The 25953-nt window shown below is 44.2% G+C and overlaps 2 protein-coding genes across 2 annotated transcripts in view; one reads left to right on the forward strand and one right to left on the reverse strand.

Annotated features, from left to right (window-relative positions):
* Window positions 1-930: 930 nt before the first annotated feature.
* On the forward strand, window positions 931-13795 carry LOC138192364 (A-type potassium channel modulatory protein KCNIP2-like). Its single transcript, XM_069139713.1, has 10 exons — window positions 931-982; window positions 1098-1440; window positions 9678-9776; window positions 9942-10066; window positions 10173-10242; window positions 10959-11029; window positions 11174-11281; window positions 11367-11471; window positions 12064-12126; window positions 12217-13795. Exons 2-10 carry the CDS (start codon window positions 1368-1370, stop codon window positions 12262-12264), a joined length of 762 nt encoding a protein of 253 aa, XP_068995814.1. The 5' UTR covers window positions 931-982; window positions 1098-1367; the 3' UTR covers window positions 12265-13795.
* A 342-nt stretch (window positions 13796-14137) lies between these two features.
* jupa (junction plakoglobin a) overlaps window positions 14138-25953 on the reverse strand; it is an 18677-nt gene continuing 6861 nt past the window's right edge. Inside the window, 16 exon segments of the mRNA XM_069139712.1 lie at window positions 14138-15121; window positions 15885-16023; window positions 16812-16851; window positions 17236-17357; window positions 17859-18009; window positions 18129-18248; window positions 18328-18480; window positions 18805-19143; window positions 19254-19357; window positions 19439-19583; window positions 19812-20013; window positions 20282-20520; window positions 21353-21606; window positions 21689-21818; window positions 21820-21854; window positions 22213-22265. Coding sequence (XP_068995813.1) covers window positions 15887-16023; window positions 16812-16851; window positions 17236-17357; window positions 17859-18009; window positions 18129-18248; window positions 18328-18480; window positions 18805-19143; window positions 19254-19357; window positions 19439-19583; window positions 19812-20013; window positions 20282-20520; window positions 21353-21606; window positions 21689-21818; window positions 21820-21854; window positions 22213-22225 — 2184 coding nt within the window. The 5' untranslated portion in view covers window positions 22226-22265 and the 3' untranslated portion in view covers window positions 14138-15121; window positions 15885-15886.

The raw sequence follows: 25953 nt of genomic DNA on the forward strand, positions 1-25953 counted from the left end.
GACAGCAGACATAATAATCCCTCATCACTCTGCCTGTCCTTAAAAAGCTTCACCACACTGTTGATCCCCAACAAGTATGATTCTAGCTGCAAAAAGATTTTCCCTTTTCTCCAATTACATCTCAAATTTAATTTAAAGGCAGATGCAGCCTGTGTTGTGTACATGGACGAGATTTTGTTCACTAATAATTTGATCTTTAAAAGAGCTGAGCATCAGTAGAAGTCTACATGTGGGCTCTGAACTGGAACTGTAGGGACAAAGTCAACTCACTAATCCACTCTGCATGTGAGAACATCTTTTTAGCTGCTTTGTCAAAAACTTTCTCACGCAACATCTCTGCAGTAATCTTGAGCTGAACCGAGGTTTTCACAGGTTTTTACAGAGTCTGCCTTTCTGCTCTGTTTTTAATGAAACTGCCAGCTTTGCAACTTCAGGTTTTGAGTTTTCTTTATTTGGAAGATGAAGAAAAATAAATCTTCCAGAATATGAAAACAGCCTGGTACCAAACCAGAGCGTATAATTCACCCGTCAGTCCGCTGCAGCAGAACGTACATTAGGAAAATTTAGATTTCTAAACTTTATTACAGACTCAGATTCCAGAAAAAAGACAAACACAGAGAGAAAAGATTATTGTTCAGGTTAAAATAAGTTACTTTTGTTATATAAGTTACTTTCTTTATGTTACTTAAAAGAAATCCATGTCGCTTTGTCACAGACTCATCTGGCTGTCCAACACCTCCATCCCACCTCCTCTCTGACACGTAGACGATAGGAAGACTGGACACAGCTTTCTGGTCTGAAAAGTTCAACTGCAATACCCCAGAGTGCCACTAGGAGCTGGTTCCATAGACTCCCATTCAACTTCTCTCATGAAATACAAAGTCAATACATTTTTTCCACAAGTCATTATGGTGTCATTCACTAAAGTTAGTCCTTGGGAAATATGAACTGTGGAGCTGACAGAGTATTGATCTTCTTCAAGGTGAGACCATCCAGATCAGCAGATATCTTACCCCCCCCCCCCCCCCGCTACCCCTCCCCCTGTCAATCTCTCACCTCGGACAGATGCAGACTCATTTGTTTGCTTGCACCATCAGGAAACTAAAGTCAACTGCATCGTCGCCTCATTTGAACCACAGAAGCGCCTCAAACTGCTGCTGCACGCGGGGGGACTACGGAGTTTTACAGTTTGGAGACACGCAGAGAGAGACAGACTTCTCTGTCCCTCATCTGTCTGCAGCGCGCGCGGACCGGTGCTCGAGGAAAAGTGACATGCGAAGCGGAACCGAGGCGCAGAAGTCGTAGATGAACTGCGGCTCCGACGCACGCACACGTCCTGCAGGCTCCGCTGAGGACCGGGACACACGATGAAGTCCAGGAGTCAGGACCAGAGTCTGTCGGACTCCAGAGAGCTGGACAGATCGTACGACCCTCTCACAGGTGGGTTTTACATCATGCCTCTTTTTGATGTGTGTTATTGATGGATTTCTTTGGTTTCAATCTCCTGTCACAACATTCACGGATGAAAGTTTGCTTTCATTGCTCCTTGATTCATTATATTGGACTTTAGGGATTTTAATACACAGCAGTGAGTGAGTACAATCAGCTGATGAAAATGTGTTTTTTGATTCACAGTTTGATATTTCAGGTATTTTACCTCAAAATGAACTTTACATGGTTTCCCTGCCGACTGATTTGAAAAATAATATGGAAAAAAAAGCTGTAAAAGTTTGGCATCATCATGTCCTGATTGTTTCTAGGCTGCAAATTGAAGATTTTTAAAAAAAAAACTTCTGTAAAATTAGTTGAAACCGTGATTGGATCCTTGTGAAGGAGCTGCAAGATGTTTCAGTATGAGTAAGCTTTCACATCTAAAGGCATCATCTCATGAAGGACTGAATGTTTCATTTGCATCTAAATAAGGATTTTAAGAGAAACAAAATGTTACTCTGTAGTTTGATAGCTGTAACTTGAGCTGAAAACAGCTGCAGGCTGCCATTGATCAATTAATCAATTAACTGATTGACAGAAGATTAATCGGCAACAATTGTGATTCATCATTTAAGAATCTTGGCAAAGAAAAGAAAAATATTCTTTATTTACATCATTTCTTAACCTCATTGAATCAGGCTCTGCTCCCTCCTCATGGACATTGTTGTAAATAATCTTTCTGACATTTTTTAGATTAAATGATTAAAAACTGTAACAGGGATCAATGGTGAAAATAATCCTGAGTTGAAGCCCCATAATAACAGGATGTCGATGCCTTTGGTGGTTTTACGTGTTTTTCTCAGAGGAGATGAACAAATGTACCAAATGAGAGAAAACAACACTTCAAAGTTAATGAGCTCCACAAAGAGAAAAAAAAAAAGAACAATTTTATTAAAGTCCCAATAATCAGTGGAGTGCTGCTATCAGGGAGGATTTAGTTCAAACAACCACACGGATCAGTTCTGCAGGAGAGGAGAGAGAAAACCGGAAAATAGTCCTGTCGCCTGAAATTACACCTGTCAGGGTGTGTTTGTACTTTAATCAGATCAGAGAGCACCAATTTATCAGAGTTTTATCTTCCTCATGACACACACACACACACACACACACACACACACACACACACACACACACATCTCTCTTTGTTTCAGGCTGGTTTGTCAACTTCCTGAAATAGTCCTCCCCTTTAAAAATAACTAAACAGATGTGTAAAAATAACCCTTTTAATATTTGACACAGAGCAGCATGAGTTGTTTTCAGGACGTTTCTGAACTACTGTATTGTAAATGGACAGGTGGAGGATGGAGGAGGGAGGATGGAGGGATGGAGGGAGGGAGGATGGAGGATGGAGGGATGGAGAGAGGGAGGGAGGGAGGATGGAGGGAGGGAGGAGGGAGGAGGGAGGATGGAGGGAGGGATGATGGAGGGAAGGAGGATGGAGGATGAAGGGAGGGAGGATGGAGGATGGAGGATGGAGGGATGGAGGATGGAGGATGGAGGGATGGAGGATGGAGGGAGGGAGGGAGGATGGAGGATGGAGGATGGAGGGATGGAGGATGAAGGGAGGGAGTATGGAGGGAGGGAGGATGGAGGGAGGGAGGATGGAGGGATGGAAGATGGAGAGAGGATGGATGGAGGGAGGGAGGATGGATGGATGGGAGGGAGGATGGAGGGAGGGAGGGAGGGATGGAGGATGGAGGGAGGGACGGAGGATGGAGGGAGGGAGGATGAAGGGATGGAGGGAGGGACAGAGGATGGAGGGAGGGAGGATGGAGGGAGGGAGGATGGAGGGATGGAGGAGGGATGGAGGATGGAGGGAGGGAGGATGGATGGAGGGATGGAGGAGGGAGGGAGGGAGGGAGGATGGAGGATGGAGGATGGAGGATGGAGGATGGAGGGATGGAGGGAGGGAGGATGGAGGGATGGAGGATGGAGGGAGGGAGGATGGATGGAGGGATGGAGGAGGGACGGAGGGAGGATGGAGGGATGGAGGAGGGAGGGAGGGAGGGAGGATGGAGGATGGAGGGATGGAGGATGGAGGGATGGAGGATGGAGGATGGAGGAGGGAGGATGGAGGGATGGAGGGAGGGAGGATGGAGGGATGGAGGATGGAGGGAGGGAGGATGGAGGGATGGAGGGAGGGAGGATGGATGGAGGGATGGAGGGAGGGAGGATGGATGGAGGGATGGAGGAGGGAGGGAGGGAGGATGGAGGGATGGAGGAGGGAGGGAGGGAGGATGGAGGGATGGAGGGAGGGAGGATGGATGGAGGGATGGAGGAGGGAGGGAGGGAGGATGGAGGGAGGGAGGGAGGGAGGATGGATGGAGGGATGGAGGATGGAGGGAGGGAGGATGGAGGGATGGAGGGAGGGAGGATGGATTGAGGGATGGAGGAGGGAGGGAGGGAGGATGGATGGAGGGATGGAGGAGGGAGGGAGGGAGGATGGATGGAGGGATGGAGGAGGGAGGGAGGGAGGATGGAGGGATGGAGGGAGGGAGGGAGGGAGGATGGAGGGATGGAGGGAGGGAGGATGGATGGAGGGATGGAGGAGGGAGGGAGGGAGGATGGAGGGAGGGAGGGAGGGAGGATGGATGGAGGGATGGAGGAGGGAGGGAGGGAGGATGGAGGGAGGGAGGAGGGAGGGATGGAGGGAGGGAGGATGGATGGAGGGAGGATGGAGGGATGGAGGAGGGAGGGAGGGAGGATGGAGGGATGGAGGAGGGAGGGATGGAGGGAGGGAGGATGGAGGGATGGAGGATGGAGGGAGGGAGGAGGGAGGGAGGGAGGGAGGATGGAGGTTTATTTAATAACTGGTAGTTGTTGCTGGAACAATGGCCGCTGAGCTCTGTATTCAGCAGCAGGTTAACCAAACAGTGAACAGGTGCACGAACACGGAGGTCCAAACAAAGCGTTTCATTAAAGAGGGAAACAACGGCGGCCGTTCACCGTTCAACCGGGTTGTTTCTGTCGAGCTCTCCTGCTCACAGCGTTTCATGAAGGAACCAATAACCGATGGAAAAAGTCCCTTAAAGTGCATTTAAAAGATTTATCAGCCGTCTAAAAACCATCCAGACGAAATGGTCTTTACTGTCCAGCATGTTGTCCGCTCCTGTGTTCATGTATTCCAGATACAGTGGATCTTTGTCCAGTCAGCACTTTCTGCACAGCGCTGCAGTGATGATCAACCACGCTGTCACGTAAGAAGCTTTTAAAAGGAAAGAAAATACGAAGGTGCTGCCAGCAGCCGGTTAGCTTAGCATAAAGACTGAAGACAGTTTCTGTCTGAAGGCGACACAATCTGCACCGCTGGAGATATTTTCAGTTTGTTTAATCCATACAAGAAACCAACGTGTTGAAACAAATCTTTTTGCACCAAAGTGTTTTTTATGGGTTAAATAAATGAGATATAAAGTATTTACGAGTGTGATTTCAGTCTCTACAGGTGGAACAAAGTGAGAAATAAAACCCGCCAGAAGAAACGGTTGTCAGTGTCACGGTTCTCCACGTGGTGGAGAAGGAACGGTGTTGATGCTCAGGTGGAGCAGGTACGAAGGCGGCGGTGGGCGTACCAGCTCGTACTACCTACCGGGTACGAGCCCCCGATGACCTCAGAGGTTCTCCACTCGCTCACCTTGCTGAGGCTTCCTGCTAGAAGGTGTCGTACTCGGCCGTCTGAGCAGAGCGCTGAGGTACTCGGATGTTTGATGGGTGACGACAGGTGTTGGGTTGGTCGATCCTTGTGGTTTTAGCTACACTCAAATGAAAAGTACTTGGCTAACGTCAGGAAAAGATTTCTTTAAATGTCTCGTGGACTCAAACCTGATCTGATGGGTGAAAGTTTTCTTTTCATCTAAACGTCCCCAAACTCCCTTTATGGGTTTTAGCTCTTTTGTACTTTGTAAAATTGCCTGGATCACTTGACCTTCGTCACGTGACCTCCATGGTGATGTGGAACCGTTACACTGACGCCCCGCCCTCTGGTGGACTGGCAGGTGTATTACACATTGTGCCGTAACACTGGTCTCCATATTTTGGGTTTTCGGCATCGACTTTCTCGTCTTGTTTCAGGGTCTCCAAACTTATTTTGTCCTCAGTGTTGTGACGGCCGCCTGTGCACATCGTCGAAGAATTTATGGATGGAACAAGCTTGTTTTTTTGGTCTTTTTTATATGTTTGCATGAGAAAGTTTACAACCCTCTCATACTTTCAGACATCTTAGTAGAACACGAAAGCATCACAATGATCCCATGAACTTAACCTTTATATAACTTTGTTACATGGCTGACTTCAACCTAAAAGCTCCTCAAAGGTTTTGGCTTCGCCGACATGGATCAGCGTATTTAGATCAGCGTTGTGTAACAAAAAAACAAAAAGTGACCCCGGCGAGGTGACGGCTGCGTCTGTCTGAGATCAGATGAACTGATATAATCACCGGGAGGCTCATGATGTCATCAGCCGTGGAAGAGTGTCTGAATTTAAACATGTTTGTGAGAGTACATTGATGTTTTTTTTTTATTGAAATGGGCATCTATAATCTGAACCGCGTCCTTCAGAGGGATTATTGTAAGCACGGAGGCTGTTGCCCCGGCAACGTTAGCTTACAAATGTTCATTTAGTGCTGCGTGACCCTCCTTAAGCTGTCGTGACCCTCCAAAGGAAACACGAAATGCCGACCAGGGCGGAGGAATGTTTGGGTTTAAGTTACGTCTTCAGCAGAATTTCTACCAAGTATTTGATTTTCTACTTTAAATTCTTTTACTTTGGATTGTTAGTGTCCATATTCAACAAAGGTTTCCCCATTTACTCTTCTTTACTTCTTCCCTGCTAACTTTTCTTACTGTTAGCTTACGGTCAGGATGAAAAATGAACTTTTGAGCAGTGAGTTTTCTGTCTCGTATCGCTGTGGAAAACACGGAGGTCAGGGATTTCTCTGGAAACTCGGAGGAGTTCTGGTGAGAACTGTTCATGGAAATGAATTAATGAAACCGCTGTGAAAAAACAAGTCAAATCAGTGATTATGCATGAAATAGACACATGCGTCTCAGAGAACATATAGATCCACCATAAGTACAAAGTTATAGTTCAGAATAATTGAAGGTCTTTTTTCAGATTTCTCTCCCTTCCCTCCGTCATCAGTCCGTCTCAGATGGAGCGTTTGCAGCAGCGGATGAACGAGCCTTTAAATGTGTTCATGATGATGATGATGAGGAGGAGGAAGAGTGTTGATCTGCCTCACACAGCTGCATTTCTTCAAATTGATGCACACGATCAAAGTCACCAGAGGGTCTGAGAACTGAGAAAAGGCTGCTGGATTCTCAGAAACGTCAACAGGAGCAGAAATAAATGTTGTTCATCAACAACTCGGCAGAAACTCAGATGTTCAGCGTTCATTCTGCGCTTCCCATCAGTTAAATGGTTGCTTCATACTTTATAAAGTCCTGTCAAATGCTTTTGCTCATATTGTATCCTTATGAGCAAAATACATCTTTTTATGGTGTCCAGCTATTTGTTAATGAACTTTTATAACTCACACAAGCTGAGCCAGACACGTAGAAGCTGCGTCCTCTCTAAGAACAACCTGCCTTCCTGTTTTTGTTGGGTTTAACCCTGCAGGCTGTTTTCAGGATAATTTCCCTGCCTTCACTTTTAAACTCATAACTTAGTCATTACAGAGGCGAAGCATTCATGCTGCATCTGGTTTCTTTCAGAAGAACTAAATATACACAGTACTGATGGGAAAATGACACACAGGTGAGCACAAGAAGTGGTGAACAAAAACCCTCAAAGTCAAGAGCTAAAACAAAATAGACACAAGAGGTGAGGGATTTCAAAGTAAAGTAAAAGACAGAATCATGACAACTTACAAAGTATTTTTGACCAATATCCTAAAAACAGAAAATTGTATTCATTCATTTTGTTTCTGTTTTTAATACAATTATCATCTCCTGCATGAAAACCCTGAGCTGTTTGTTGTGCTGCCTGAGTTCCAGGTTCTATAAAGCTCTGTTTGTGTTTCCACGGTCTCACAGCTGCTGTGTTTGATAGTTTGATGGATATATCCTCAGTGTCCACGGACTCCGACGTTCACGATAAGTTCACTTAAAGGTGTAACTGCTTATATAATCACTCAGAGAAGATAGTTTGACTTACTGAGGGATAAAAAAAATGAACAGTAAATACAGTGATATAAAACCTGGAAGGATGAAGGATGTAAAATGAATCAATGAGTGAAAGGCAGAATAATAACTAGTGTGATTGAACAGAATTAAATTATAGGAATAATGAATGGTTATTTATAGTCACTGTATGCACACACCAAAATGTTGTAAAGGAAGAAATGAAAGGTTAGACCTGTTTTTGTGTTTGTTTGTTTTTTTTAATTTTAAAAAAAATTTTTTTTACTGCTGATGCTGTTTGTTTGTTTCTGAATATTACAGTTTAGCTTCTTTTGATTATTGTCAGAAGTTGTCTGGCCGGATGTCTGAGTGAGGATCAGCAGCTCTACTTGTAAAACACCCAACAGGTGTTCCCACCTGTCTGACGCTCATTGTGCTGCCTGTCTGTACATTCGTTCATCTTTTTACAGGCTTTTTAATGTCAAGTGTAATTTGCCTTTAGCTCACCACCGCCCCCTGGTGGCAGTTAATATCTGCGAATGTTTGGAAAGGCACCTGTCATTGGAAATAATTTGATTGCTTTCTGCTTTTTCCAGACTGACAATAATGTTGTGTTCATCTTCATTTACAAGAAAGAAAAAAAGTGATGAAGACGCCTCGTCATCACTGGCCTGCTGTCAAGTTACAGAGGAAGAGTTAATAAGAGGATCAGCTGCAGAGTGGGATGCTGAGTGTGCACTTTTTTTTTCTTTGTCGTTCATTTTCCGCTGAAGTTGTGTCATCACATCCTGTTCAGAGGAACCTGCAACGATGTTGAATAACTAAGATTAGAAATGTATGAGGTACTTAGTGCTGTAATAACATTCATTACATTACATTGCATTTCAGCTAAATGAAATGTAATGAATTACAAAATTTGAACATATGTCATGGTAACTGGAGTCCCTGTTGAAAACATAATCTAATGTGTATTCACTGAGACAGTTATGTCACTCACATTCAGTTTGAAGGTATTTTAAATGACATGTTGGTGTCTCTGTTTCTGTGCCGGAAACTCAGACAGACCGAGTTGTTGGTTCGTTGCAGAGAATCCTGTAAAACTGACAGAATCACACAGACTTTGATGATCCTATAACTTTTCCACCAGCGTGTCAAAATTGGAATTTTTCCAATACTTCGGGTGACGACCAAATACTTGCAAATCTAATGACATGCTATAATAAGTTAGCCTTTCATATAGAGTCTGTGTAAGTCACCCTCACACAGAAAACACAAATTTCATGTGACCAGATTACACGTGATTGTGCACATGGGAAACATTTAGTTTTGGAACATTTTCATGGCGTAACGTGAAGATCGTGCAGATTCCCATGTAAAAACTTTGCCACATATTTTCCACATGTTATCATATCTTGGAACATCTGGTAAACATGTGTCCCGTGTGGAAAACATGTGAAACTAACGCAAGTTAGCATGCTGATGTTTGTGTTTACAGCTGACTCTTTAAAATGCATCAAAAACTGATTTTAAAAGTTCAGGCAATAATGTTGTGATTTATATCAACATTTTAAATCTTATAAAAAAAATAATTCAATCACATTTTCTTTTTAAATTGACGTATTTTCTCAGAATTATCCGACACTTTGACTCCAATATGATTTAACATTCAACTCAATAATTTCATTCAATGTTGAACTGAACTAAATTTGAGTGTTTAGTCGCCCGGTCGATCTTCTCTTTTAAATAAAGGACTAGAAGCTTTATTTCTCCCCAGATCTGATAAAGACTGACGGATGTCAAATGTTCGGGTCACGCTGACGTCTGTGTCTCGGGTCAAACTTCAGTCACTTCATCGGAGCCCTCAAACAAACTGGCTGCTCTCCAAACAGCTTTCATCCGCAGGGTCACTGGTTCACCGCCAGCTCAGCAAAATCATCTTCCTCTCCAGGTCGCATGCACAAGTGATTCCAAGTATTGGAGTCTGGTTCGGCCAACGTTTTTTAGACATGCTGTAAGCTGTGTGGGCCACTTTATCTGCTTCTAATCTGTGCTCTGATTGCTTGCTTCCAGGTAATCCTCCATCCAAGCCCAATAAAAAGACCATCAAGCAGCGGTTCCTCAAACTGCTGCCCTGCTGTCGCTCCGGCTCCACTTCTTCAGACAGTCAAGGCAAATGTCCTCACACACACTTCGTCACCTCTCGGGTTCCCAGAGAGATGAACTGAGTCACAGACAAAATAAAACGCCTTCACTTTGTCTCTTTTTCTTCTCCTCTATTGTCAGAGCACTCCAAGGAGACTCACCGTTTCCTTTCTGTCTCCGTCCCTCCTGCAGGAAGTATAGATGAAGATGGCGAGCTGTCGACGGTGTGCTGCAGACCGGAGGGCCTCGACCTTCTCGTACAGCAGACCCACTTCAACAAGAAAGAGCTGCAGGTCCTCTACCGGGGATTCAAAAACGTCAGTCAAAGATTCCTGGGAATTATTGATTCTCACGTAACCACGTATATGGATATATAACACTTGAAAAGAAAACATCTGTGTGTTGTTTGTCTGATTTCTGCAGGAGTGTCCGAGCGGCGCGGTGAACGAGGAGACTTTTAAAAGCATCTACTCCCAGTTCTTCCCTCAGGGAGGTCCGTCACACCTTCCCCTCCACCGCAAACATGATCCTGGATATAATAATATTAAAGAGTCCCATCAGGTCATTGTTTCAAACTATCAGGAGCTCTTTAAGAACAGATCTGGTGTCCTCCATCTTCACAGTGTTCAATAAAGATAGTTGATGACGTCAATGCTGCAGCTCGATGTCTCGGCTTCACGCTGGGATCATCAGGGAAATCATCAGCGTGTCTTCACTCAGACGGAAAATATGTAGATTAAAAAAAAAGACCGAATAAGATTCATGACTTAAAATTTGAAAGGCTGAGAATTTTTTTTATCATCTTTAAAGAACCTGTGAAAAACTCTCAAAGAGAAATTGAAGTGACACATTTCAAATGCAAATCAAAAGCAGGGCCAGATTTGATATGTTGGTGTAACTTCACTGTCACTGACAGTGTGGGAAATTCACATAAAATCTTCTGCTTTGAATCTGGAGTCAAATGTTCACAAAAGCAGTTCTTCTGTTCGTCACTGATGATATAATTTGTGCACAAATGTATTGTTTTTGTAAAATGATGTCTGAACATCACAACTCAAAACCCTGTTAGCTTTTATATAAACATCTGCAGATCTAACGTCTCCGATATTTTCCTCTTCTATTCAGTTAAAGTAATAATCAACTTGATGTGTTGATCTCACAATTACAAATTTGAGTCGTAGGTTTGTGTTCTTCTTTTTTTTTTTCCAGATTCAAGTACGTACGCACATTTCCTGTTTGAAGCCTTCGACACCCACAACAACGGGTCGGTCAGCTTCGAGGTGAGATGAAGGTGTTTTTAACACGTTTGTGTTGTATTTCTTAGAATTAAGAACATCGTACTGTTGCTGAATACTGCGTCGTTTTCCCGTTTCATTCTTAATCTTGACCTCACTCACGCCTCTCTTTTCTTCTCCCGGCTGCAGGACTTTGTTTTAAATCTGTCCATCATCTTGAGAGGCTCCATCACCGACAAACTCAACTGGGCCTTTAATCTTTATGACCTGAACAAGGACGGCTGCATCACCAGAGAGGTGCTCGGACCGCTCGCCGTCGGTGTGAACTGGCTTGTGTTTTCTGGCGTTTCTCACTTTCTTCCCTTCTTTCTGTTTGTTCCAGGAGATGACCGATATAATGAACTCCATCTACGACATGATGGGGAAGTACACGTTCCCCTGCATGAAGGACAGCGTAGCAAAGGAACATGTTGACAGCTTCTTCCAGGTGAATCTCAAACCAACCAACTCCACACTCAAAGCAGTTTGTTGGAATCGATGTGAATGTCTTCCACCTCTCTGGTTTGATGGATGAAGTGTTTCCGTGCTCTTCGGTCCGTCGGTGTCAGAGGCACTTTAGAACTGTGGCGATCAAACTACCAACCCTGTCAAACATATAATGTCAATGTTTCCTTTTGCATTTCTTTACTTGAAATTAAATTAGTTGGGATTTCATATCAATCCCAACTAATGTGCAGGTTCAGTGTTTCATGTGCTGTTTGTGACTCGTTTAAAGGAACCCTGTGGAGGTTTCTGGCGGACACACAATGTTTGCATTCAGTTTCTAACTTGTGTAAAACCTTCAGCTCGAGCAAAATTAAATGAAATGCATTTATTTCCTCATGAAGCAAAGTTGATCCTTTTAAAAGGCATTTTAAATCCAGCGTTGTTCACATAATGAGCCTTTTTAGCCCTCAAATAAACGCACGAGTGAGAAAAACTGAATGTAAACATAAATTTCTTTGTTTACAAGAAAACACCAGAAGGTACGTTTAAGTTTCGCGATGAAACATCTGAAATTATGTGTTTTATTTTTCCAGAAAATGGACAAGAACAATGACGGTGTCGTCACCATTGAGGAGTTCTTGGAGACGTGTCAGAAGGTCATTTTAAATTCTGATCCTCTACACTGCAGCTAAACACCCACAACTAGTGAAATCATGTAAAAGTCCTCCGTTTGTTCCTTCATGCAGGACGAGAACATCATGCAGTCCATGCACATGTTTGATAATGTGATCTAAACACCAGTGGACACAGACAGAGATCTCCCACCTGCCTGGATCTCCTGCAGTAACTCAGCGTGGGGGGGTTCTAGGCCCTGAACCGGGTGGGCAGCGATCAAACGGCACAAACATGAGGACACAGGACACCTAACCCCAAATCCACCTTCTCTAAAATTACATTAGTGAACAGATTTCAGCGGAATGAGTTGAGTGAAATGTGAAATTTTAGATTTTTTTTATACTTGGTGTATAAAAAGGAAGGTGTTAAAGGTGGATTCTGGCGTTTTTAGATTATGATGAGTGAGCAGATACGTGGATCAAATGGAGGAATGTTCAAAATGTTGTAAAGCATCACACACTTCTTTCTTTACTCACACGAAGCAATAATCTTAGTTATTTATTTATTAGATATTAATTTTTTGGTCCTTTTCCATCCACTCACATTTATTACAACAGTGTGTATTGTGTCTGCATGTTGTATCTACTGTTACTGGCCATTAAAAAGTTTAATTAAAAGTTTTAAATTACAGATGTGGTAACCATGACGATGAGTAAACTGAATAAAACTACAGGTTCGCTATGCAAAAGCATAAAATAATTTCATCACTGACCAGCTGAAATATGATGTGAGGGTTTATGTTACTTGTTATTAATCAGATAAATGTTGAATAAGTATTTAAGAGGCCGTCATTGTGGTCGACTTCAGATTATGAGGTTTTATTTAAGCACCAGAGGACAAAATTCAAGATCTGCTTTTTGACCCTCAAGTTCCCAAAACTGCCCAAAAAAAGAGTCAAAAGGATGGAAGTGGTTTTAAAATGAAATCTCAGCAGGTAACAGATAGAAAGGTAAATTAAAACTGCAAGCAGTGATATGCACGCTGCATGTCGGGGATCCAACGGGTCGGGGCCGCCGGCTCCCCGACATGCAGTAAGCAAGGGTCCGCATTTTTTCGATCTTATTCCTTATTCTTCTTAAAACAAAATCGGCTTTTTTTGGCGACTTTAACATCTTTAAAAACGAATGAGAGTTGGTGCCCGACGCATGTTCAAAGTTTCATGAGGTTTGGAGCATCGTTTGACCTTAAACATCAACTTCCTGTGTCACGACGAAACATCAAACTTAGCCAGATCGCCCTGGTTATACTATATACTATATACTGTAAACTATATACTATATACTGTAAACTATATACTATATACAAAAATGACTATTTTATCACTTTTTGGAGTATGACCTTTTTCTGAACTGACGTATGCTTCAAGTGGCAATTGAACCCAGTTACTTCTCACTGAGGCAACTGCTCTAACCACTGTTACATACGTTGTCCGAAATATGAAAAAAAAAGTTTGTATTAAATATTTTGTATGAGGGTTTTTGTTTTGTTGAACTTTAGTTTGCATTTACAATGCGAATCCAAACCCTGAAACCTTAGCCATTAGGCCACACCCACTCACAACTCCACTAAAATATAAAATATTTCACCGGGAGAGATGCGTGTACCAACTTTCACGAGTTTTTGAGTATGATAAAGCCTCCAAAAATGCAGTTGTTTACGGAGAATAATAATAAAGTTTAAATAAATCCAAAGTGTCTATTTTCATATCTTCTCCACTGAAGTCAGTTTTTTCTGAAGGTGAAAGTGAATTTAATTTGAATGTTTCTGAACCCAGTAACTTGAACCTAAACTATGATCTGGGAATCACTTCTAAGCTTCATCAGCACTCCATTTTTTTCTATCTGATAATATTGAATTCCATAATTAGGGAAAATGATGGATTGTTTTTTATTTTGCTTTGTAACTAGGCAGAAGTCTTTGGACTCAAACACCGATTACAGGTGTAACAGCTTCCAGAAGAAATATTATGTGTAAAAACACCATAGACTCCAACATGTTTAATATATACTTTATTTTTATTAAACAAAATTTCAGTAAAAACTCTTATTAAGTAGAAAGACAAAGTTCCCTGTCAGTAGTTTGCTCCAGCTGTAGGGCCATCCCCGACTGTAATATCTCGTGTTGACTAATGAATCAGACAATATGTGAATCTGCTTTAACCCACATTAGTGTTGTTCTCACATTCGATCTCCTCGTTAAATTCAGTTTAAAATCAATGTTAATGTTCCTGTTTAACGTGAACCTTTCCCAGTAAATAACTTATAAAAGATGAGAAACGGATCGTAAAAAACAAACAACCGTCTTGATAGACTACTAATACACATCAGCTGATTACATAAGGAGCAGCCCTACGCCGCTCTCAGAGACCTCCACCTCCCGTTTGTTCTCTGCTACTGTTTTAGTGCCACAAGAAGGAAGTGTTAACCAACTCTGTACTGACTCTGGAGTCACAGCGGGAGAAAGCCGACAGTATATAGTGTCAAAACTACAGCAAAGACAGTAGTGTCTGCTACGAAGGCGTAAAGCGGAGCGGTGAGTAGGTGCACCGTGCACGTTGAGCCACCTCTGGCAGTGTTTTCAACTACTATTCTCTTTTTTTTTAATTTTTTTTTTTTTGGTTTCTTTTTCTTAAAAAAAAAGAAAGAAAAGAAAAAGGAAGCTACACGATTATCGTCACAAAATAAAATCTCTTTGGCATAGAATACCCACCCGAAAGCGTAAACACACATACTCACATGCACACATGCTCAGAAGGCTCTCTAACAGAAACCCGCGAGCATCGTCACTGTCATCATTATAATCAGCAAAATTAGGCTATAAAACAAAGTTGAGCCCTGTTAAGATTACGAGTCCCGTACTCGGCCATAGTTGCATATATTACACGAGGTGGAGAGCAGACGGAATAATCTCCACCGATGACCATCTTCTCTTCTTCTTTGTCCCACTTCAGCTGCTCTGCCTCCTCTTCTCTCTGTCCTTTAAAAAAAATAGATAATGAGGGAAAATCCACAGAGCTGGTAGAGACTTAATATTCCTGCAGGATGATACGAGTGTTTTGAGTTTTGAGGCCACATTAACAAAAAAAAAAAAAGAGAGGTGGAAGATTTTCTATAAATTTTGCTTTTTGAAAATAAAGTCAAACTTTGAGTTGTATTAGTGCCGAGAACACAACACTTAGACTTTACTCTTGAATGTTAAGTAATTTATGATGACAACACAAATCTGCAGAACATGTTACAACATGCTGTTAATAATGTTTATTCCCCAACAGGTTTTATTTTTTGCTTCCCAGCCTTCTTTAGGTTTGAGTTGAGTTGAGCTCACATTTTAATCACAAATGATAAAACAAATTATTGTTGATTCTTTAAAGAAATCCCTGAGAACGTATGAATTTCCTTTTTATTTTTACCTATTATCTCAAAAAGATCCCAAATCTATTTTAAAAACTTTTGTTTATTTACTTTTTTGTATTTATTTATCTTTCAGCTCCTTAAATTTTAGTTATTCATTCTATTATATTGTATAATTATATTGTTAAATATGTTATCGCCACTCTTGTAACTTGCTGTGTAGCTGATGTGTTAAATACACTTGTTGAATACAGCAACAAGAGAAAAAAACCAAACATGGTCCTGATGGAGCAGATCGACTGATTAAACTCTGAACAGATAATAAATACTTTAAAAACCAGATTGCCAACATACGCTGGCCGGCTTCGTTAACATGAGCATGTACGGACCTTTAATAATGTTCGGGGTACGGTTGTCTGTCGTAGGCCATGCTGCCTGCGTATTCATCATGCATCATAGTTCCATCCATGCCCTCCAAGGGCATGTCAGCTGGATAACCTCCGTAACTTTGGAAACCACCATCTAGCTCTGCAAGACATGACAACATTTGTATTTTACTAGTTGCACACGGGACCAGCAGACGATGTCATTTACCGTCACGTATTTACAGCCGTTGTATTCGTGGCAACAACAAGACAGAAGAAGGAAGAAGAAAACGCTGCTGGAAAACACATTTCAGGAACACTAAACACCAGACAGGAGAAGCAGTTGATCCCTTTTTCCTCACCAGAGTCTCTCTGTGCCGAGTGAAGACAGAAAAATACCAAAGCCATAAAAGGAAAAAAAGGCAAGTGAAGAAAAGGACGGGAATTAAGAGAAAAATGCAAACACAGATAAGGAAACGCCGGGAGGGAGCTGGATGGAGGGGAAAGCTTTCAGACTTGAGAAATAATGAAGAGGAGAGAAGAAAACTAAATGAGGCATGGAAGCATAAAGTATTTGTTCCAATGTGACTTGTTTGAGAAAAAAAAAAAAAAAATGTGCTGCCATTTTTTTTTTTTTTTTTTTTTTTTTTTTTTTTTTAAATGTAAAACTGAAAACAGTTAAGATGCAGGAAAAAAAACTAAAGGAAACAGAGGAGAGAGTTAATGGGAGACACATGAAATAATGCAAACCAGGACTTAAGTTTGCTTTTTAAATATACGATAATAATAATCCCAATAATAACCATGTATTTGATCTTTTACTAAATGGTGGTAATATTTCAGCAGCAGGGAGGCGACCCGCGAACACACGACAGCCGCTGAATGCTGAATGGTGCGGTGACCCGCTGCTCAGGAATGTGCTGAATGTGCACATTTCAGCCAGTTACTCACCATCTGCATAGGGTCCCTCCATGGGGACGCTGTTGTGGGCCTGCAGAGGGGTCACAAGAGGGCACGGGGTCAAATAATGTCAACACTTTAATGTGGAAAGTATATTAATAGTCCTTTAAAGAGTTGTTAAAGATTCCGTGATAAAAACAGCAGTTTTTAACATCACAGAATGTAAATAGCAACTGTTGTTAGCATCATATGACGGAGCTGCGATGTGTTTGATATAAAACCAGAAGAGCAACAAAAGGAATCCAGGAGGAAATCTGCCTGCGTGTTTCAGTGTCCTGGCAGCAGAGGGCGCCACACACACTCTCACACACACACATTTACACACTCACTCACACACACACACACACACACACACACACACACACACACACACACACACACACACACACACACACACACACACACACTCACTCACCATCTCCCAGGCAGCCGGGTCGTGTTTGAACAGAGAGTGGGTGAGCTCCACTGAGACGCGCTTCTTGTAGTCGGAGTTCTTGTCCTCTGAGATGCGGAAGAGCACAGCTGCAGCGTACGTAGCTGTGGGGGGGAGGAGGGGAGGCAGTCAGTGCTGTAGGTGTGGGTGGTGGTGGGGGGGGGGGGGGGTGTAGTGACTGTAGTCTGCACTGGAAGCTTCTTTTAACAAATATAATAATCATATGTAGACGAGTGTCATTTTACAGAACTGTGCTGTTCATTGATGGAAACTCATTGTTTCTTTTTCACTGCACAAAATGTACATTTGTTGTCGATCCAGTTCAGATTTCACACATTTCATGCTTATTCCCCCCCCCCCTTTTTTTTTTTTTAACTAATTAAAGAGCAAATAAGTAAATAACTTTCATTCAAATGTTCAGATATTAGTGATTCAAATGATTCAAGCTAAATCTAATGAACTAGTTTGTAAAGAAGTATTTCAATATTTTGAGCCCATGTAGTTCAAACTTTGACGCTGCTCCCTTTAATGTGATCACATTGTTATTAAAATGTAGGTTTCAGTTGTGAAATGTGAGCAGCATCAGGCGGTCGGCGGCGTCGTACCGATTCCCTCGTTGTTGGAGTGCAGCAGCTCCATCAGAGGAGCCGACGCTCCCTCGCTGTCGATGAGCTCGGCCGACGGTTTGTCCAGAGCGAGCTCGCAGAGGACGCCCGCTGCCACGCGCTTCACGTTGTCCACCGGAGAGTAGAGCAGCTGCAGGACAGACGAAGACCAGCAGTTACACCTGAACCATGGTGACCAGGACACACGTCTCCGTCAGTGTCTCCGTCAGTGTCTCCGTCAGTGTCTCCGTCAGTGTCTCCGTCAGTTACCTGAACGAACAGAGGAATCGTCTGCAGGTTGGCGATCTCCGCTCTGTTGATGGGATCTCTGGCCAGGATGTGCAGCGCTCCCGTGCAGCCCTCCACGATCTCCTCCATCCTCACTCCGTCCTGAGAAGGAAGATGAAAAGGATGAAGGTTACTCTTCAGCCCCCCCCCCCCCCGCCACGGACTCCGGCCCACCACCTACCTGGTACGTCTGCTGGTTGGACGAGCCGTGTTTCTGGGCGTCCTGGTGGGCTTTGAGCAGCAGGTTGACCAGACGGGGGATCGCTCCTGCATCCCTCAGAGGCGCCTGGTTCTCGGGGCACAGCGCCAGGTTACGGATCAGCCCGACCACAGCCTGCAGGGGGAAGAGGCAAAGACACGATCAGGATTCAGGTCTCTTAACGGTCGGAGAGTAAAACAACAACTGAGCAACCTTTCGTCTCCGTTAGAAACATGACTTGCTGATTTTTTTCCCAGTAAAAGCAACTGTTCCTGCTGTTATGAGCATTTCATGCTCCTTCAGGCTGATGGACACTCAGCTGGCGTCTCTTCTGTCCATCTGTCCATCTGTCCATCTGTTCAGGTCTTTTTCTCTGGACTCTTCAATGTATTTGTTTTACAGTCCTTGAATCTTATTCACTGTGTGTGTGTGTGTGTGTGTGTGTGTGTGTGTGTGTACCTTGATGACGGGCCAGTAGTACGGCTGGTTGAGCAGCTTGACGATGGCGGGGATGCCGTAGTGTCTCCTCACGGCGTTCTGCGCCACCTCGGCCTGCTGGTGACGCGACGTCAGGTGACGCAGAGCGCACACGGCCGGCTCGGTCACGTCCTCCTTCTCGCCGGCGCGCAGGATGGCGTGGATCAGCGCCTCCACGCCGTTGTTCTGGGTGACCAGAGATTTGTTGTGGGCGTTGTTGCACGTGAGGTTGGAGAGGATGCCGGTGGCGCAAGTCAGCATGTTGATGTCGTCCGAGCTGAGCAGGCCGACCAGAACCTGCAGCAGGCTGTCCATGCCCTCCTGGAAAACACAGATCCAGCTCATGAGTTCCTCGTGAAGACAATTATGGGACAGAAAACAAAGCGATGTTTAAGAAGAGGAAGGAGGGGAAAGTAAATGAGGAGCCCGACCTGCTTGGTGGCCGCGTCCGACAGGTTCCTGAGCGTCCACAGGCAGTTCTGCATGAGACGCTGGCTGGAGCCGGTCAGGTGTTTCCCCAGAGCCTGCATCCCACCTGCAGGCAGAACACACGTTACTGCACTCAGTTCACGGGACAAACAGCTGACACACCTGCAGGACAACATAGATCACATACCGGCCTCCACGATGGCGGGCTTGTTGCTGGGGCACACCGACAGGACTTTCAGCACGCGGCTCGTCGTCCACAGCAGCTTCTCGTAGTTGTAGTTTCTCATGATGTGAACGAGACCTTCGGGACCCCCGTTGGCGAGGATGATCAGCTGTTCAACAAAGACTCAAAGTAAACTTCATCATCTTCAGGCTCATTTCATACAACTCCTAACAAAGCCATGAACCTGTTCAGACACATTTAATCTCACTCATTACTCAACAAACAACCACACCTTCATCTTCACGCACCTGAACAATGTTCACAGGCCACACCCACAACAACACACCCACACACACACACACACACACACCACACACACACACACACACACACACACCTTGCTCTCCTGGTTGCCGTAGGACAGCAGCTGCAGGCAGTCGGTGGTGATGGCCAGGAACTTGGGGTTGCTCTTCTTCAGCAGCGGGACCATCTTCCCCAGGCCGTCGGCCAGACGCACGGCCATCTTGGCTCCCTCCTGGTGCAGCAGCAGGTTGTGGAGGGTGGTGATGGCGTAGAAGAGCACCGACTCCATGGGGGAGCTGAGGGAGGGAAACATCTTCTGCCCGTTAGACAACGTCACTCATGACGTTTTTAAATATGTATTTTGTGTCACTCCTGAGAACTGAACTGATGGTCGGAGAAACAATGAGGTTTCCTTCTTCCTGAGCTTCCTTCTGTATATTTATTAGACATCAGTACAAACTAGTGTTTCCCTCCTCAAATCAACTAAGAAGTTGTTGCACCAGAAAACATCTCAACATGACTTCAGGATGTCGGCATGTTGGACAGCCGTACGGTCCGCAGTACCTGAGCATACGGACGAGAGCGGGGATCCCTCCGGACTTGAAGATGGAGAGCAGGCCCTCCCTCTGGTGGGACAGGTTGTGGAGGATGCTGGCGGTGGCTCTCGCCGTCTCCATGTCGCTGGTGTTCTGCATCGCTCGCACCACCGCCGCCACCATCTGAGGCGACTGCATGAGCGCACGCCGCGACGCCTCCTTACGCGTCAGCTGGTTGACGATCTGCGCTGCCTTGCTGACCACCACCTGATGAGGGGGGGGGGGGGGGGATGATTAGATAAGTATGAAAGTGACCAACGACATTTTTACTACATTTTATGAAGCTCAGAATGATTTTCATTGTAAATGAAACATGTTTCTTGAATTCTGAGTAAATTCCTGCTGAAGAACCAAACTTTTAAATTCATGAAGACATCGAATCAATATGAGGAGAAAATTTGAGAAGCTGAAGGACTTAAACAAGGACCGTATTTTTCGGACTATAAGGCGCACCGGATTATAAGGCGCACTGTGAATTAACGTGTCTATGTTCACACATGCACTGGATTATAAGGTGCATTAAGCAAAACAACACAAGTAAATCAAACTCCTGCCCCACATGAATGCACTTTTAGTTTAGACATTACTTTCCTGTTACGGGCCGATCAGGTCGTGACACAGCGTACCGTAATGCTCCGAATATCCACTGAGCGGAGCGGCTTCGTTGCTTACCAAAGTCGTACTTACACATTTCGACAGATTTTTGAGCGCATTGTACGACATAAAATCGATCAATAAGCACAAGAAGTAACCATACATAAGGCGCGCTGGATTATAAGGCGCACTGTCAATTTTTGAGAAAATTTAAGGATTTTAAGTGCGCCTTATAATCCGAAAAATATGGTAGTGGATTATCAAATCTGTTTTTAATTATAGGAATAGTTTGATTTTAACTAGTCAATGAATCACTAAAGGTACATTTGACCTAAATTCAGTGCTGCTGTTAGATGTTCAGGCTGTGTGTGTGTGTGTGTGTGTGTGTGTGTGTGTGTGTGTGTGTGTGTGTGTGTGTGTGTGTGTGTGTGTGTGTGTTCATCACCTGGTCCTCATCATTGAGCAGCTTGGTGAGCTCCGGCACGGCGCGTGTTGCCAGCTCGGCATCGTCCTGGTAGTTGATCAGATGGACGATGGCCGTCTTCAGCATCTGCGAGGGCTCGGCCAGCCGCTGGACGTTGGTCATCTGGGACGGGTCGGTCTGAGTGGACAGGATGGTGGTTCCTCCCTCCAGGGTCTCTGGGAACATGGCGGCCCGCACTCTCTGGGCTCGGGTCATGGTGTACTGGGCGTCCAGGTCTGTGGAGAGGCGAGACGACAGCGGTTAAAACAAGCGACGCGTCACAGCGTGCCGGCCGGTCGGACCGTGTCCTCGTCTTACCGGGCCCTTCCGTGGTCACCGTGGTAACGGTGTACTGCTTGGAGGTGGTGTACTCGCCGTCGTCATCTCGGACTGTGGTGGCTCCGGACTGGATGCCGGAGTCCAGGCCGTACATCGTCTGCTGCCACCCCCGCCACCTTCATGGAGCCGCTCTCAGCTTCATCCACTGCCGAGGAGGGCAGAAGGATTTATTAAACATTCAGTTTCCAGTTTTCTTTATTCAAATATTCTCTAATAATAGATTTGTTAGGAGGTTTGCGCTCAATTTTTCTCCTCCAAATAAAGGAAGCTATTTATAAAGAAGGAACCTTTAGCTGTCATTTAACATTCAGGAAGTGACCTCAATACAGAAGCATGAAAACAATAGTTGGAAGTATGAAAGGTCAAAATGTTAAACACTCTCTTATCAAACTATTTTAGAATGAAGTGAGATCAGGGAACACGATCAGAATTAAATCACGACATTATTAAAAGAGATTTTTCATTAAAATGATGAATAGGAGATAAATGACTGAAGGACTTACGTTGCATTGCCATCTTTGTCTCCTGTTATCAAAGCAACAATGATGGAGCGAACCTGTAAATATACGGAGAAAAAGTCAAAGTTAGGATTCAGAATATTCCATAAATATTCCCTTCATGGTTTCGACTCCTTCACACGAGACGGTCATGTTGTTTTTGTTGTTTTTTTTGCCACCCGAGTGTGACGGCTCAGAGGTTGGCTCCTCCCACCGGGCGGCCGCCACCCTGACCTGAACGCCACAACACGGGCAGCGGCTCTGCTTCACGGAGGGGGAGACGGCTGGAAGTCCGAAATTCCAAGCAGCCCGAGTGACCTTTCACCCCGGGCCTCCACCCATGCAGCCGTGGGAGCAGCCTGCTGCTGACGCACGGCCGGCAGGAACCTGCTCGTCAGGTTCGACTTCAGCCGGGCTGCAGGTTGCACAACCGCCGTGCTTTGTGAAAAATCATGCAAACCTCTGGAGAAATGTCAAAACTACGCACATGTGAATCATAGATTTTCTGAAATAGCCCAAATGTCTCAGAACAGTAATGGACTGTGTTTCAAATACTACATTTGGTATTTGTTTTGTGTTTGAACCATGGTTTTCTTTTTTAAGTCCTTATTTCAAGACCGAACACAAAAAACAGATTCTGCTTGGATGAGGTCCAGAAGATCTCCCGTCTGTTTATTTCCCCACTGAACTTGCAAACCTGCATTTCTAAAAGCTGCATGTGACATATGACTGAAAGCACGATGCATTCACTGTTACAGGATTCTGTATGCGTGTACATGTTTTGCAGGAACAGCAAGAATCACGCGTGTTCCTCTCCAAACAGCAAAGTCCACAAACAAGGATCTCAACGAAACCAGGTAAAGAAACTCTTCCATCCTGGAGGCTCTTTAGTACGACAGCTGTTCATCGCTCACAGCGAGTTTCCATGAAACAAGCAGCGACGCGTTATCTCCCGTATCTGCTGCCAATAAAACAAGTCGGGGCTGAAAGCCACATTGTGAAGCTGCTGAGTTGGCATACAAAGAGTTATAAACCCTTCAATTATCACCTTTACCTGTTCTCACACTCAAACATCACAAGCACAACCTGACTGATGTTACAAAGACTGTAATTGAAGGTGTTCAACGGCTGAAGTTACAGTTTGTTCAAAGATGAGCGTCTCTGTCCCTCTGAGGATGAACACCATGTTTTACAAAGAGCACTACTCATCTTTTCATTATCATATCCGAGTATCACACTGTGTGTGTGCACTGATGTGTGTGTGCACTGATGTGTGTGTGCACTGATGTGTGTGTGCACTGATGTGTGTGTGCATGCAGCCCCTGCAGGCGGTTTTGTTTTCTGTGACGTTTTGTATGCAGGAGGAAATCTGTGCACTGCAGGTTCCTCATCAGTTTTTCTCTCTGTGGCACTTCGGTAGATAAAGAACTCACTTGTGAGGTTTTGTGTTATTCACCATCATTACGCACGGGCACAAAAAACCTGAACCCAACATCGTTGAAAAGGTCCCAACATGCCTCCTCCACCTTCACGAGGAGCAGCGAGGTTCAGTCTGGCACAGGATCCTGCAGGACCGGGCCTCAGTGGGCCGGCTCTGCTTGCAGCTACACGCTATCGTACTGATACCGACTCATCACAGACAACTATGCAGTCACTGCATTCTCAACTTTCCAAGTAAAGGTGTGGCTTCCTTTGAATGAGGGTTTGTCTGTTGGTATGTCTGATATCTACACACCGCTCAACAAGGCAACGAGATAAACACAAGCTACAAATATGAGACCATTAAAAAAACATTTTATTGTCCAGTGCTGAAGGTGCAGAAACAGATATAAAAACTACACAACGATATAAAACTGAAGTCGTCTGCCTCTCTGTCAGCACCACGCAGAACGTTCCTGCTCTCTGTAAATCAGGGACAGTGTTTGTGTAGTCTTTGTTTTCCTGGGCGAGGCAGTGAGGTCAGCCAACTGTTGAAATGCTGTGACACACCCCGCCTATCGCCTAGGTAACCAAAAGTCTGCTCAGGCTTTGTGCTGTCGGGGTTTTTATCTGCTGACCCATCTGATATCTGAAGCTACAGGCTCTTGTTTGCTGATAAGTGTTGTTCCCTCTTGGGTTTTCCCTTTTTTCCCTCACGACTGTGGTAGAAGAAAAAAAATAAAAAAAATCTTTCAACGCAAATTAAAAATTAAATCCAAGTACAAATTTAGGACAAAAAAAACCATCAAACTTTTCCTTTTATGGTGAGTATGAAGGCTTATCTGTGTTGTCTACTTCTGACTGGACTTTGCTCTCTTTCAGTTAATGAGTGATTCATCGTTTGACTTTCACTGTACCTTGCTCCATCATCATCATCATCACCTGAACAGTTACACATTTCACACCTCCCACTATCTTCATCTAATCTCATCTGTGGACGACTTTAGGAGACTTCTTCCCCCCCTTAAAAAAAAAAACCTGCACAGTGAAACCAGGACTGAGTTTCAGTGAGCTGGTGTGAAATTCCACATTAACATAGAATATTCAATCTGTCCCGTGTCTCAGCGTAAGATTGTGCTTAAAATAAAAAAGTGTGTGATTTTACACTCATCCAAAACTAACCTCTTAACTCCCTCATAAATGATAAATTCCTGAAACTATGAGGACATGGCCACCGTGACAAATGATGAGTAACGCTGTTCTCAATAATGGGAACACATTCAGTCTCCGCCCCCCCCACAGGCATGTCGGGCAGGGAGTGTTTCCCCAGCAGCGATAGGCTTTCAGCAAGGGTGTGGCGGCACAGTGTGTGTGTGTGTGTGTGTGTGTGTGTGTGTGTGTGTGTGTGTGTGTGTGTGTGTGTGTGTGTATGAGATGAATACACCTAAACGTCTGCAGGCGATCCAGCGTTTTATTGCCCCTCAACATCCTCACAATAATTAATACATTTTGCAGTTGCGAACTCAGAGCAGTAATGAAAAACATTCCAGCGGGCCTGATTTCGCCTCAGCTGGCCTAAGCTGCTCTTTGTATCACAGCAGGAATGAATCAGGTCGGGGAAGAGGCCCGGGGTGGGGGGGTGGGGGCTGGAGTTGAACTCTGGTCCAGACGTATTCAAAGGCCTCCGAACACACTTCACGGTGGTTGTATAGATTTGGTATTTAGCCACATGCCTGTTTGGCAGGCAGCGGTGTAAATAACATCTAAATAGAATCTGCTGGGCTGTTAAAGTATTCAAACTTTCACAATAAGACTCACGTTTAAAGGAACAGTTTGACGTTTCAGGAAATATGGTCATTTGAGTTAGATGAGCGAGATGCCGCTCACCGTCAGTTAAATATGAAGCATAAACACTCGTTCTGTCAAAATATAACATTACCAGCACCTCTGATGCTTTTAAATGAACTCCCATTGTGTTTGTTTAATTCATATGAAACTGAAGAGGAACAAAAACAGGAAATATTCCTGCTCATAACTCCCTGAAAAACTACAACCTGTCATTTCTACGCTACGCTAACTGTCCACCGGAAGCATCTCCATATTTATAGTAAAGATATGAAAGTGGGAACCATCCAAGAATATGAATATGAATATGAATATGAATATGAATATGAATATGGGCGTTATGTCTTTGTTGAAGGAAGTTCACCTCGTCTGGTGTGTCTGAGATTTCTAACAGACCTGCAGATGTGATGTTTAGGCTGACAAGCAAATAAAGAAGATTACGTGAGGGCACATCTGTGAAGCTTCCCACACCATCTGGACAGA

This window comes from Embiotoca jacksoni, unplaced genomic scaffold (genome assembly GCF_022577435.1).
Source record: "Embiotoca jacksoni isolate LCO1_2020_lvr unplaced genomic scaffold, fEmbJac1.0.p SCAF_85, whole genome shotgun sequence".
Lineage (NCBI taxonomy): Eukaryota > Metazoa > Chordata > Actinopteri > Embiotocidae > Embiotoca > Embiotoca jacksoni.